We start from the raw sequence: 13,253 nt of genomic DNA, 5'->3' as shown, positions 1-13,253 counted from the left end.
AAAAGCAACGTGGGCACACAGCCTTAGGCTATGTGCACACACTGCGGATTGGTCTGCGGATTTTTATCTGCAGAACCGCAGGTAAAACCGCAGGTAAAATACCTGCGGTTTTACCTGCGGTTTGGCCTGAGGTTTTGCACTGCGGTTTGCCACCTGGACAATGGAGAAGATGGTAAACCGCAGCAGAATCCACAGAAATAATTGACATGTCAATTGTTTCTGCGGATTCAAAACCGCAGCTTTTCCGCAGTTAAAAATCCGCAGCATGTGCACAGCAGAATGTTAATCCCATAGGATAACATGCTACTGTACACTGTCTGCAGAACTGCTGCAGTTCTGCTGCGGCCAAAACCGCAGCGGAACCGCAGCAAAAACTGCAGCGTGTGAACATAGCCTTACTGTCTTCAGATGTCACATTGACAGCACTGCAGCCTACTATAAGTGAGCCCAGAGGCTTTCCCAGAGTTGATGGAATGAGCCGCTGTACTCACTGGTTGCCTCCAGTGCTGTCAACATGACGTCAGCACAGCAAACGATACAGACACCAGGAGCAGCGGAGGTGACTTAGCCCTGGACCTGGAGAGGATGAATATAGCGCAGTTTGCTTTTTAAAAACAGAAACCCCTGTATGCAGGGTGCAATAATGTTCCAGTGCCGGCGTACAGAGAGATAAAGTAAAGCGAAAAAAGTAGTTTGGCACCGTGTTAGCCAGTAGAAAAAAATATATAAAGGGCTCTCAGTGAGAGAAACAAAATAGGAATCTTGTGGGTATGATACAAGTTCTTCTCTGTCAAAGAGGACTTAGGGATTCTGGGCAGCCAAACTCAAGTCAGACTAGAGAATAAAAAAACTCTGACTGGACACCTCCCTCTGGCGGCAACACCATTTTGGACCAATATATTGACTCATTTAGACATTTGATGCAGTCCACGATATTGGATAAAAAAGCAAAGGAAACATCTAATATCAGTTTGAAGGAGAAAAAAGCGATTCACGGCCTTAAGAACAACAGGGAGATCACTATTAAGTCTGCGGATAAAGGTGGTGCCATAGTTCTCCTTAATACAACCGACTATATCAAAGAGGCACACAGACAACTGATGGATATACAGTACGACACCAAACTGGATGATGACCCAACTCCAAAATATCTGAGGGAGTTGAAAAGAGACATCAAATGTCTATGTACAGACCCCATAAACCTTCTGGACATACTACCCGAGAATCCAAGGATGGAAGCTTTCTATATGCTTCCCAAGATTCATAAGGCAGGCAACCCAGGGAGGTCATTCATCTCAGGGGTGGAAACACTCACTGAAGAAATCTCAGAGTGGGTTGAAAACATCCTCAAGCCGCTGGTAAAGAAGACAGCCAGCTATATACAGGACACTACAGACCTGCTGAATAAGCTATCCATGATAGGTCCCCTCCCCGACAGCACCATCTTAGCCACCATGGACGTTGAATCCTTTTATTCCAACATCCCACACGAAGATGGACTAACCGCCTGTCGAATGTTTTTTGAGGCCAATGGGATCCCCTCCGAGTCTGTAATAGCACTTACCAGATTCATCCTCACACACAACTTTTTCTCTTTCGGTGAGGAGCTATACCTACAACGCACCAGCACCGCTATGGGAAGTAAAATGGCACCCCAGTACGCTATCCTCTTCATGGCTAAACTAGAAAATGACTTTTTAACATCCTGCTCCATCAAACCCTTTGCCTATTTCCATTACATCGATGACATCTTAATAATCTGGACTGAGTTTGAACAAGAACATCTAAATTTCCATGACAAATTCAACAAATTTCATCCAACCATAAACTTGACATTATACCACTCAAAAACGAAAATCAACTTCCTAGACACCACCATAAAAATCCAAAATGGTTCATTCCAAACATCAGTGCATCGGAAACCAACTGACCGTCCCACATACTTCAAATGGGACAGCTTTCATCCTAAACACATTAAAAAGTCCATTGTCTACAGCCAGGCCCTCAGATATAACCGTATCTGTTCCAGTCTCAAGGACAGGGATGAACACCTACCCCAGCTTAAAATGTCATTTTTAAATCAAGGTTGCCATCCCACCTCCATTGATGATCAGATCGTTAGGGCCACAAGGATCCCTAGAAGTCAAGTACTTCAATACAGAAAAAAAGAGGAAAATCATTGTGTACCTCTGGTAGTGACCTACAACCCACAGCTTGAAATACTGAGAAAAATGGCTAAGAAACTTCACCATATCCTACACAAGGATGACTAGTTAAAAACACTATTCAAAGACCCCCCTTGCTATGTTACAGGCAACCTTCCAATCTAAGAAACATCATTATCCAACTTTCAATGCCTTCAGATTCACCAAGAGGAACATATTCTTGTAATGGGAGAAGATGCAAAACCTGCATTCATATAGAGACGAAAGACAAAATCCAAATTCCCAACACACAGCAGGACTATAAGATCCCCGGGACATTCACATGTTACTCTTCCAATGTGGTGTATTTAATTCTATGCAATATATGTCCTGTGGGTGGCCTCTATGTTGGAGAAACAGGACAGAGACTGAGAGCAAGGATGAGGTCTCATCCTCATACAATTACAGACAAAAAAACCCATTTACCTGTGGCTAAACATTTTTGTCATCCAGGACACAACATAGGCAATATGAAAGTTGTCATTTTAAAAGGCAATTTTAAATCACAGAAACATCGGAGGGTGTGGGAACACAAATTCATTACAATCTTTGATTCCATTCACACAGGACTCAATTTGTCAGAAGGTTTTATGGCCAATTACCATATCTGAGCTATCTCCTCCAAGTAGCCCTTTGATCTCACAGAACTTTCCACTTATGTAATCTTACCTAATTAAGGATTCTCTCTTCAAGCTCATTGTTTGTTTATTGAAATGTCCATGTATCACACCACCATGTGCTTTAAACTGTATATAAATAAGGTTTCTTCAGATATTTTGTCATATCAGCCTGATGAAGGGACGTAAGCAGTCCCGAAAGCTTGCTTTGTAACATCATTCACTATTATTTGTTAGCCATTAAAAGGTATCATACCCACAAGATTCCTATTTCGTTTCTCTCACTGAGAGAGATAAAGAGGCACACAGAATGATAACAAGAGTAATATAGTATCAGAGATACTTTGTGACTGACCATCAGGCTCCACACACAAAATGCACAGTACAACCTCCATCAACTATAAAATACACAGGGGTTTTCTATTTTATGATTCTATATTAAATGTAATTCTACAATGATACATTTTCTGCAGACCACATAATAAAGACTACAGTTATTAGTCTTAAAAAAAGTGTGAGGAACTTGGTTGATGAAAGTACCAGATCTTATATCTTAGGCCTCATTCAGACGTCTGTGTTGCACATACGTGTCATATCCATTTTTTTACAGAAACAACACATACCCAATAATCTATGGGGCTGTTCACATGTCCATGTTTTTCAACGACCATGTGTCCATGCAAAACTCATAGAGCCATGTCCGTTTTTTTCCCAGCAGCACGGATGACAAGGGCCAATACAAGCCTATGGGTCTGTGAGAAACACGTACAGTACAGAGATGACATCCATGTGCTGTCCGTGTGTAACATTTCAAAGTTTAGGAGAAGCTTTAGAATTTGTCTTTCTTTATTCATCTGTGAAAATCACTGATGACACACTGATGGTAAAAACGGACACAATGATGGAAAACACTGACGACACACTTATAGTAAAAACGGACAAAATGATGGAAAACAAAGTTTTCCATCATTGTGTCCATTTTTTCCATAAGTGTGTCATCTGATGACATACTAAGGCTGTAGTCACACAGCCATAATTCTCGTGCAAGAATCGCATCGTAAAACTTGCCCTAGCCGGCACCTCTCCTGACCTGAGGTTGACAGCTGCATAGTAATCCATTATGCTGTCATGCTCAGGTCAGGAGAGGTGCCAGCCAGTGAAGTGCGATGCGATTATCGCACGAGAATTATGGCAGTGTGACTCCAGCCTAATGGTAAAAACGGACACAATGATGGAAAACACTGATGACACACTAATGGTAAAAAGGACACAATGATGGAAAACACTGATGACATACTAATGGTAAAAAGGACACAATGATGGAAAACACTGATGACATACTAATGGTAAAAAGGACACAATGATGGAAAACACTGATGACACACTAATGGTAAAAAGGACACAATGATGGAAAACACTGATGATATACTAATGGTAAAAAGGACACAATGATGGAAAACACTGATGACACACTAATGGTAAAAAGGACACAATGATGGAAAACACTGATGACACACTAATGGTAAAAAGGACACAATGATGGAAAACACTGATGACATACTAATGGTAAAAAGGACACAATGATGGAAAACACTGATGACATACTAATGGTAAAAATGGACACAATGATGGAAAACACTGATGACATACTAATGGTAAAAACGGACAACGATGGAAAACACTGATGACAAACTAATGGTAAAAATGGACACAATGATGGAAAACACTGATGACATACTAATGGTAAAAATGGACACAATGATGGAAAACACTGATGACATACTAATGGTAAAAATGGACACAATGATGGAAAACACTGATGACATACTAATGGTAAAAAGGACACAATGATGGAAAACACTGATGACATACTAATGGTAAAAAGGACACAATGATGGAAAACACTGATGACATACTAATGGTAAAAAGGACACAATGATGGAAAACACTGATGACACACTAATGGTAAAAAGGACACAATGATGGAAAACACTGATGATATACTAATGGTAAAAAGGACACAATGATGGAAAACACTGATGACACACTAATGGTAAAAAGGACACAATGATGGAAAACACTGATGACACACTAATGGTAAAAAGGACACAATGATGGAAAACACTGATGACATACTAATGGTAAAAAGGACACAATGATGGAAAACACTGATGACATACTAATGGTAAAAATGGACACAATGATGGAAAACACTGATGACATACTAATGGTAAAAACGGACAACGATGGAAAACACTGATGACAAACTAATGGTAAAAATGGACACAATGATGGAAAACACTGATGACACACTAATGGTAAAAAGGACACAATGATGGAAAACACTGATGACACACTAATGGTAAAAATGGACACAATGATGGAAAACACTGATGACATACTAATGGTAAAAAGGACACAATGATGGAAAACACTGATGACATACTAATGGTAAAAATGGACACAATGATGGAAAACACTGATGACATACTAATGGTAAAAACGGACAACGATGGAAAACACTGATGGCAAAAATTAACACAGGTATCATGCACTGATGACACCGGCACCATTTTTTCACAAACGTAATTAAACATGGACGTATAAATGAGGCCCTAGTATGCTCAATAGATAAAATGTTTTCTGTTAACGTTCTGACCAACCAGGGTAAATGACGTACAGTCAGCACCCCATAGGATGGAAAAGAGGACAACTAAGACATTTTCCATCAGTGATTAGAGCACAGTGAAATAACCTGTAAATCCACTCGAGAGTATTCACCTGTGACCTGAGGACTCCGCACTTTATCATCATTTATCATCATTTTCTTACTTATTAGGCCTGTTTCACACATCAGTTTTTGTTGTCAGTTAAAATCCGCTAAAATGGCGGACTGGCACCGGACCGTTGTTTTAACGGATCCGTCGAAGGAAGAATTTTAAAGGAACCGCTGCAGAGAGAGAGAGAGAGAGAGAGAGAATTTTTTTCAGCCGCCAGAACAGGGTTTAGGGTTAAATTTGCGGCCAAGGCAAATCTTCCGGGCATGCGCAATGTCAAATGCGGATCCTGCCGCCCGAAAAAACGTTGCATTGTCCATCCAGGCATGTCGGCGGACACCAAAATTTTGGCAGATCGGCAAAAAAACGGATCCAACAGATGGCCATCCGTCAAGATCCGCCGGTAATGCAACTCAATGGGAAAAAAACGGATCCGTCAAGCAAAATGGCGGATCCATTTTTTTTTGCAAAACAGCGGATTTTGACTGATGGGGAAAAACGGATGTGTGAAAGAGGCCTTAGCAAGCTCATATAATCACAAACATAATCGGACACGTCGGTATCAAAACAATTTGTTACATTTTACCTGAAGCAGAATTTTGGAGGACTTTCAGTTTTATTTTCCCAGCAGAAAACTAAAATAATCACAAAAGATAAATCATATTATGGGAGAGTGACAATGCAGTACAGAACAAACATTTAGGATTCTGCAGCATAAATTAAAGGGAACCTGCCAACTAAACTAGTAGTATGGCTGAATAGGTCGTAGAGGAACAATAAAATTGACACCTGTCTTGTAGTAATCCGATGTACCAGACACGAGAAATCAAGCTTTGACTCCACATGCAGATTAGCCTGGAAGTGCATTGGGGGCGTGTCCATGTCCACACTGAGAACATCAACATGCCCCCAATGCACTTCCAGGCTAATCTGCATGTGGAGTCAAAGTTTGATTTCTCTTACTAAAAGACAGGTGTTATTTTTATTTTTCTATTAATACTTATTCAGCCACACTACCGGTTTTAGTTGAGTCTTATACAGTGTTCATAAAGCTGTAACAAATTCAGGAATAGCTCAATCGCTTCTACATCATTCCCTATGTATGAATAAACTGGTTTCAGCTACATGATGCTTGGTCAGAGAGGGTTAAATGCCCACTCACCATGAAGGGGTTCACTTTATTTCGTTCTGGACTATTTTGATGGAGCTGTTTAATATGTATCACATCAATACTGCACCTTTTGTATTTGATGTTGTGGCAGCTGTAATGTCAGATCTGGCACCTTCAGCGGATAATTAATGGGCATTGCATAGCGTTTTCATACAGTGAGGAGTTTCAAATCCCCAATCCAGATTTCAATACAAAATATTATATTGAAGGAAATACAAAGAAAAGAGTAATCCCCAGCACAAAGCTGTCAGTCTCCCACCGCAGACTTCTTATTACAATAAATGGATCCTTGATTCTGTTCAGCATCCTGAAACTGCGGCTCACAAGCTGATTGCTCCCTGTGTTCTGCTGGTTATCTACTTGACTATGACAGACAGCGGCTGATAGACAGTGTGCCACAGGGGTGGTGAGCCTCATGTTCCACTGATCATTTATTTTTTGACATTCATGCCGATTTACTATATGAAAAGTGCACAGTATCAGTGAACGCCGTAACAATGTGGACACAAAAGCAGTTCATTGCATTTACTCTGGGGTACAGATGCCCCCCCCCGAACAGTGGCATTCTGCCAAGAAGGCGAGCCATGAGATCCTATGTAACTCCAAGAGGGGAACGGTCAGCACCAATTCCCTCCAAGCAAACTCCATCCATATTCCGGGAAGCCTCCTGCCTTTGGTTAAAAATCATCACTTTCCCATCGGCTCCTTTCTTCACTCTGTACCTTACATATTAAATATCTATGACTAAGCCCAAATTCAAACGTCTGGGAAACATGGTGCGTACAGACTGTAATTTAATTACTGAAGGAGCATCTCCCAACCTGAACTCAACAGCACCATATTACTATAGGACTGGTGTTAGGCGTCGGGTTCCTGACGCTGCACAGCAGGTATCCCAAAACTTGCCTTCGGTGGTTTTTAACCCGCGTGTGTTTATCTATTACTTTGCCGTATAGTCTCCGCCATTACCGAGCAGGAGTTTGCCATCTCTGAACGGTGGACCCCAGGCTGTGAATGCACCTCAATATCATTTTATTATTTGGTGCGTTCCGCCAGCCTAACATTATACTAGCGCCAGGGTCTGGCTAGTAATGGCAGACGAACAGCGACTGCAGCGGTACATCCAGCAGCTGGAGGGCAGGTTGGTGGCTCTCGAGCGCTCAGCCTCAGCTGCGGATGTTACCACGGTCACTGTTCAGGCAGCCACAGAGGCTGTCTCCCGTGTGTCCCCCACCATCCCTGTCCCGACTTTGTTCCGCCTCCCACTGCCCGAGAAATTCTCGGGCGATAGTGCTTCTTGTAGGGGTTTCGTGAGCCAGTGTACCATACAGCTGGAGCTGCTGGCTGCACGATTCCCCTCTGAGCGGGCTAAAGTGGGATTTGTTATTTTCCTATTGTCGAGCAGGGCTCTGGAGTGGGCCACACCGCTGTGGGAGCATGGTGATCATCTGGTGCAGAGTGCCTCGCAGTTCTTGGGCACTCTGAAGCAGGTCTTTTTGGGACCACGTGTCACCCATACCGCGCTCCAGCTGCTGGCATTATTACAGGGTCAGCCATTATGCCATCCAGTTCCGGACGCTGGCTTCAGACTGGAGTGGTCAGATAAGACCCTCATTCCAATGTTCTGGAGAGGTCTGTCTGACCATGTGAAGGACGCCCTGGCCACCAGGGAGAGTCCCGCCACACTGGAGGAGCTTATCACCATCTCCACCTGCATAGACCTTAATTTTTCTGAGCGAATGTCAGAGTGGTCCCAGTGTAGGCAGAGGTTTAGGTTGGCACCCACTTTTGCTAAACCTCCGGAACCTCCCAATCGGGCGTCTGAGCTCCAAGAGGCCATGGGGAATTCTCGCGTGAGTTCCAGGTCCCGGTACGCGCGAGCACCCGTGGCCTGTCACATGTGCCAGCAGTCAGGTCACCCTGCCAACAGGTGTCCACAGCGGCAAGGAAAAGGCTCGCCTCTAGTGGCTGTTGGAGGAGGCCTACTAGATACAACAACGTTTTCCTCCAAGCTGTCCTTTGAGGGGGGGCTTGAGTTTGGCTCTTCCACTCTGGCGGTGGAGGTTTGCGTGGACTCCGGGGCGGAGGGCAATTTCATGCTGTCTGCCTTCGCCCAATGGCATGCAATTCCTCTGGGTTTACTACCTCAGCCAGTCAACATCAGAGTGGTGAATGGAGCGACACTACCCTCTCAGATCACCCACCAGACCGCCCCGCTGATACTCTCGCTGTCTCCTTCCCATCAGGAGACGATATCTCTCCTTGTCATGCCCGAGGGTATCGACCAGGTTCTCTTAGGGGTTCCCTGGTTGCGTCATCACTCTCCCCATATAGAATGGTCCTCGGGGAGAATTCTCAGGTGGAGTAAATCCTGTGAGGGTAGGCGTCAGAGGGAGTGCGTTCAGGTTGCCTCCACTGAAGCCCCCGCAGATCTCTCCTCTCTTCCCAAATACTATCAACAGTATGCAGATGTGTTCTCCAAGAAGGCGACCCTTCCGCCTCACAGTCCCTACGACTGTCCTATTGACCTCTTGCATCCTCGGGGTCGAGTCTATCCCCTATCTCTCCTGGAGACAGAGGCCATGTCTCAGTATATCAGGGAGAATCTGGCAAGGGGATTCATTAGGAAGTCGGTGTCACCAGCAGGGGTGGGATTCTTCTTCGTCCAGAAGAAGAATGGAGAACTACGTCCCTGCATCGATTACAGGGGTCTTAATGCCATCACCGTTAAGAATAAGTATCCTCCACCCCTGATATCGGAACTGTTCGATAGGCTACGAGGAGCAAGAGTGTTTACTAAACTTGATGTGCGGGGGGTTTACAACCTGATTCACATCCGTGAGGGGGACGAATGGAAGACTGATTTTAACACCAGGGACGGGCACTATGAATATCTGGTGATGCCCTTCGGGCTTTGTAATGCTCCGGCCGTCTTCCAGGACTTTGTGAACGACATCTTCCGGGATATGCTCACCACCTCAGTTGTTTGTAGTCTATCTGGATGATATCCTCATCTACTCTCCAGATATAGACTCCCACCGGAGAGATGTTTGCAAAGTCTTCGACCTCCTACGGGCAAACTCCCTCTATGCCAAGTTGGAGAAGTGTGTGTTTTAGCAGGAGTCCTTGCCATTCCTGGGCTATATCATCTCTGCCCAGGGATTGGCCATAGATCCTGCCAAGCTACAGGAGGTTATGGATTGGCAGGAACCTCATTCTCTCAAGGCGGTGCAGCTCTTTATGGGATTTATTAACTATTACCGCTAATTCATTCCCCACTTCTCAACCTTGGTAGCTCCCTTGGTTGCCCTGACCAAGAAGGGAGCAAATCCTAAATTGTTGTCAGAGGAGGTCTCCAAGGCCCTCCCCTCTATTAAGTCTCATTTCGCCAGAGCTCCCATTTTACATCGCCCCGCTGTAGATAAACCGTTTATTTTAGAGGTGGATGCCTCGTATGTCGGTGCTGGAGCGGTCCTGTTCCAGAAGGATGCTCAAGGTCGGAAGCATCCTTGCTTCTTCTTTTCTAAGACCTTCTCACCGGCGGAGAGGAACTATTCCATCGGGGACAGGGAGTTGCTGGCCATGAAATTGGTCTTTTCTGAATGGAGACATCTCCTGGGAGGGGGCTCGCTACCCCTTCCAAGTCTACACTGACCACAAAAATTTAGTGTATTTACAAACTGCCCAGCGGCTAAATTCTCACCAAGCTAGATGGTCCCTGTTCTTCTCCAGGTTCCATTTCACGCTCCATTCCCTATCCAGTGAGAACGTCCGGGCCGATGCTCTCTCCCGCTCCGTGGGGTCATTGGAGGAGAAGGAGCCTCGGCTGATCGTCCCGTCCGAGAGCCTGAGGACCGTGGCTCCGGTCGCACTTGAGTCAGTACCTCCGGGCAAGACATTCGTCCAGGGTGGGTGGACATTTCGGGACAAAACGGACCTCTGAGCTTCTGGCGAGGACGTACTGGTGGCCGCATATGGCCCGTGACATCAGGGACTATATTCAGGCGTGCGTCTTTTACGCCCAGAATAGGTCCTCTCAGCAGCGGCCCGCTGGGCTACTTTACCCCCTGCTGGTAGCGGACGGGCCCTGGGAGATGGTCGGTATGGACTTTGTAGTGGGGCTGCCCAAGTTCAGTGGCAGCACGGTCATCTGGATTGTCACCGACCATTTCTCCAAGATCGTGCACCTGGTACCTCTCTCCCGGTTACCTTCTGCACGGGGCCTGACAGCGTTGTTTATTAAGCATGTTTTCCGCCTGCACAGCATGATAAATCTCTCCTCGGCCTATCATCCGGAGGCAAACGGGTTGGTAGAGAGAGCAAACCAGACCCTGTTCACATATCTACGACATTTTGTCTCGGCCAGGCAGGATGACTGGGGATCCTTGCTGCCGTGGGCGGAGTTCGATTTGAACAACGCTGTGGCCAACTCCACCGGCCAGACCCCATTCCTCCTAAACTACGGCCAGCATCCACGCGTCCCTGTGCCCATGCCCGTGTCATCCACCAACTCTAGGGTGGCAGACTGGGCGGTGGAGGCACGTGACATTTGAGATTGCACTCAGGATGCTATCCGGGCCTCCAAGGAGAGAATGAGGGTTTCCGCTGACGCACACCGGCGCCCTGCTCCGACCTTTGTCCCTGACGACTTAGTATGGCTCTCTGCCCGTAACATCAGGCTGCGGGTTGAGTCCATTAAGTTCGCACCTCACTACATTGGCCCCTTCAAGGTCCTTGAGCAGATCAACCCTGTGGTCTACCGTCTGGCCCTTCCACCACACTTGGCTATCACTGACACCTTCCACGTGTCCCTCCTTAAGCCTGTCCACATGTCCCGGTTCTCCGAGTCATCTGCCGGGACATCGGATCTGTTCTCGGACAAGTTTGAGGTTAATGCCATCGTGGGATGCAGGGTGGTACGTTGCTGCTGCCACCTCTGGTCCAGCTATAGCAACGCATGCTGGTCAGCAGCGAGCTACTCCAGGAACTAAGTCCTCCTTTCGGTCTACTGAGCATGCCTGTGGGACGATCTCTCATTGGAGATCGGAGGGCACATGCTCAGGTCCTTCTCCAGCTCGGATTGGAAAATCAGGAAGGTCCCGGAAGGACGCTGCTATAAAAGGCTCGCATGGCCGCTCGGTCATGCATTAGTATACACAGTATTTGGTAGAGGTGTGTTGATGGATGCTTGTGAAACGCTGACTGACTTATTATGAAACCCCTTCCCTTTGATACGCAACCCCTTCCCTTTGATACGCATTTGGTTAGGGTTTGAGTTTACAGTCAGCGCCGAGTTGTGACCCTGCATATCGCTGCAGTGCTCCCTGCTCCTCACCCATTCTAGCGCCAGTGGGTGCCAAGCTATAAGGCATCACTGTACCGCCTCAAGTAGCTGCAACTGCCAGTAGGGGTGCCGTGTGCAAGTTGTGCGCTTTCCTTGCCCTAATAAGGGAAGTTAGTGGCATCCGCCAGAGCGGTGCAGCACGCACCTAGCGTGCTTATATTTCTATTGCTCTCTCCGGCACCGCAGCTGCGGCACCGAGCGCTAGTGGTCTAGAGGGACTCTAAACCTGTGCCTCTGGGGCAGAGTCCTGTGACCGTATTCTAGCACTCATCCGACCGAGGCCTGTGAGTTTACAATCTGCGGCAAGGCGGTTCTGTGAAACAACAGAACTCGCCACTGTACACACTGGGTGACTTTAACCCACGTGTTTATCTATTACTTTGTCGTACAGTCTCCGCTATTACCAAGCAGCAGTTTGCCATCTCTGCATGGTGGACCCCAGGCTGCGAACGCACCTCATTATCATTTTAATATTTGGTGCGTTCCGCCAGCCTAACAGCTGGCAAGTTCATGTTAGGAGTAGAGATGAGCAAATTTGTTCAGTTTTGTGCCCGAATGTGATTTTGACATATTCGAGCCATATTCTAACAATATTCGTGCCGAATTTATGTCTTATGATCAGTTCCGAACATATTTGGCAATTTCTACTCCCATTGACTCTAATGACGTTCGGCTGTATTCAACGAATATTGCAAAAACAATATTCAAGTCCGATCGTTTTCGGAACCGAATCCGAACAAATTCGCTCGCTCATCTCTAGTCAGGAGGTCCATGGCCAGTCCATGCATGGCGATCCATACTCAACCTTGTTTCACGGTCATTTGAATGAGGCCTCAGTGATGAGGTGGTGATACCTTTCCAGTGATTTCTTTTTCATGCCGTTGATTGCCAGCTTGTCCAGATACCCAGTGATATGGATTTGACTTCCTGCAAAAAGAGGTAAATGATAAGAGCAGTTCTGCAGTGCTCTGCAAAGGCAGCTACACATTGAATCGAGATGTGCCCAGTAGCTCCATTCCATGTCATTACTTCCGGCCACCGTCTGAGCAATTAACAGCTGAGTGGTGGGGGATCCGTCATTTTGAAGGAAAAATAACAATGCCTGAATTTCCAAATGTGACAAATGTGAGTCTCCTAACA

General features: G+C 45.9%; 1 protein-coding gene across 6 annotated transcripts in view; it reads right to left on the bottom strand.

The window, feature by feature from the left end:
• Positions 1-13,253, bottom strand: part of ZBBX (zinc finger B-box domain containing) — a 346,983-nt gene that overhangs the window by 256,748 nt on the left and 76,982 nt on the right. For all 6 annotated transcript variants that reach the window (XM_073578937.1, XM_073578938.1, XM_073578941.1 and 3 more), the window contains 2 exons: positions 12,968-13,040; positions 6,185-6,233 (listed from right to left, as the gene is read on the bottom strand). In XM_073578937.1, the coding sequence (XP_073435038.1) occupies positions 6,185-6,233; positions 12,968-13,040 (122 nt within the window). The remainder of the gene's footprint in view (positions 1-6,184; positions 6,234-12,967; positions 13,041-13,253) is intronic.

Source organism: Dendrobates tinctorius, unplaced genomic scaffold, assembly GCF_039654945.1.
Source record: "Dendrobates tinctorius isolate UK_male_01 unplaced genomic scaffold, ASM3965494v1 ptg000060l, whole genome shotgun sequence".
Classification (NCBI taxonomy): Eukaryota; Metazoa; Chordata; class Amphibia; order Anura; family Dendrobatidae; genus Dendrobates; species Dendrobates tinctorius.
Note: the sequence above shows the minus strand (reverse complement) of the source record. Positions and strands in the feature narration are given on the sequence as shown.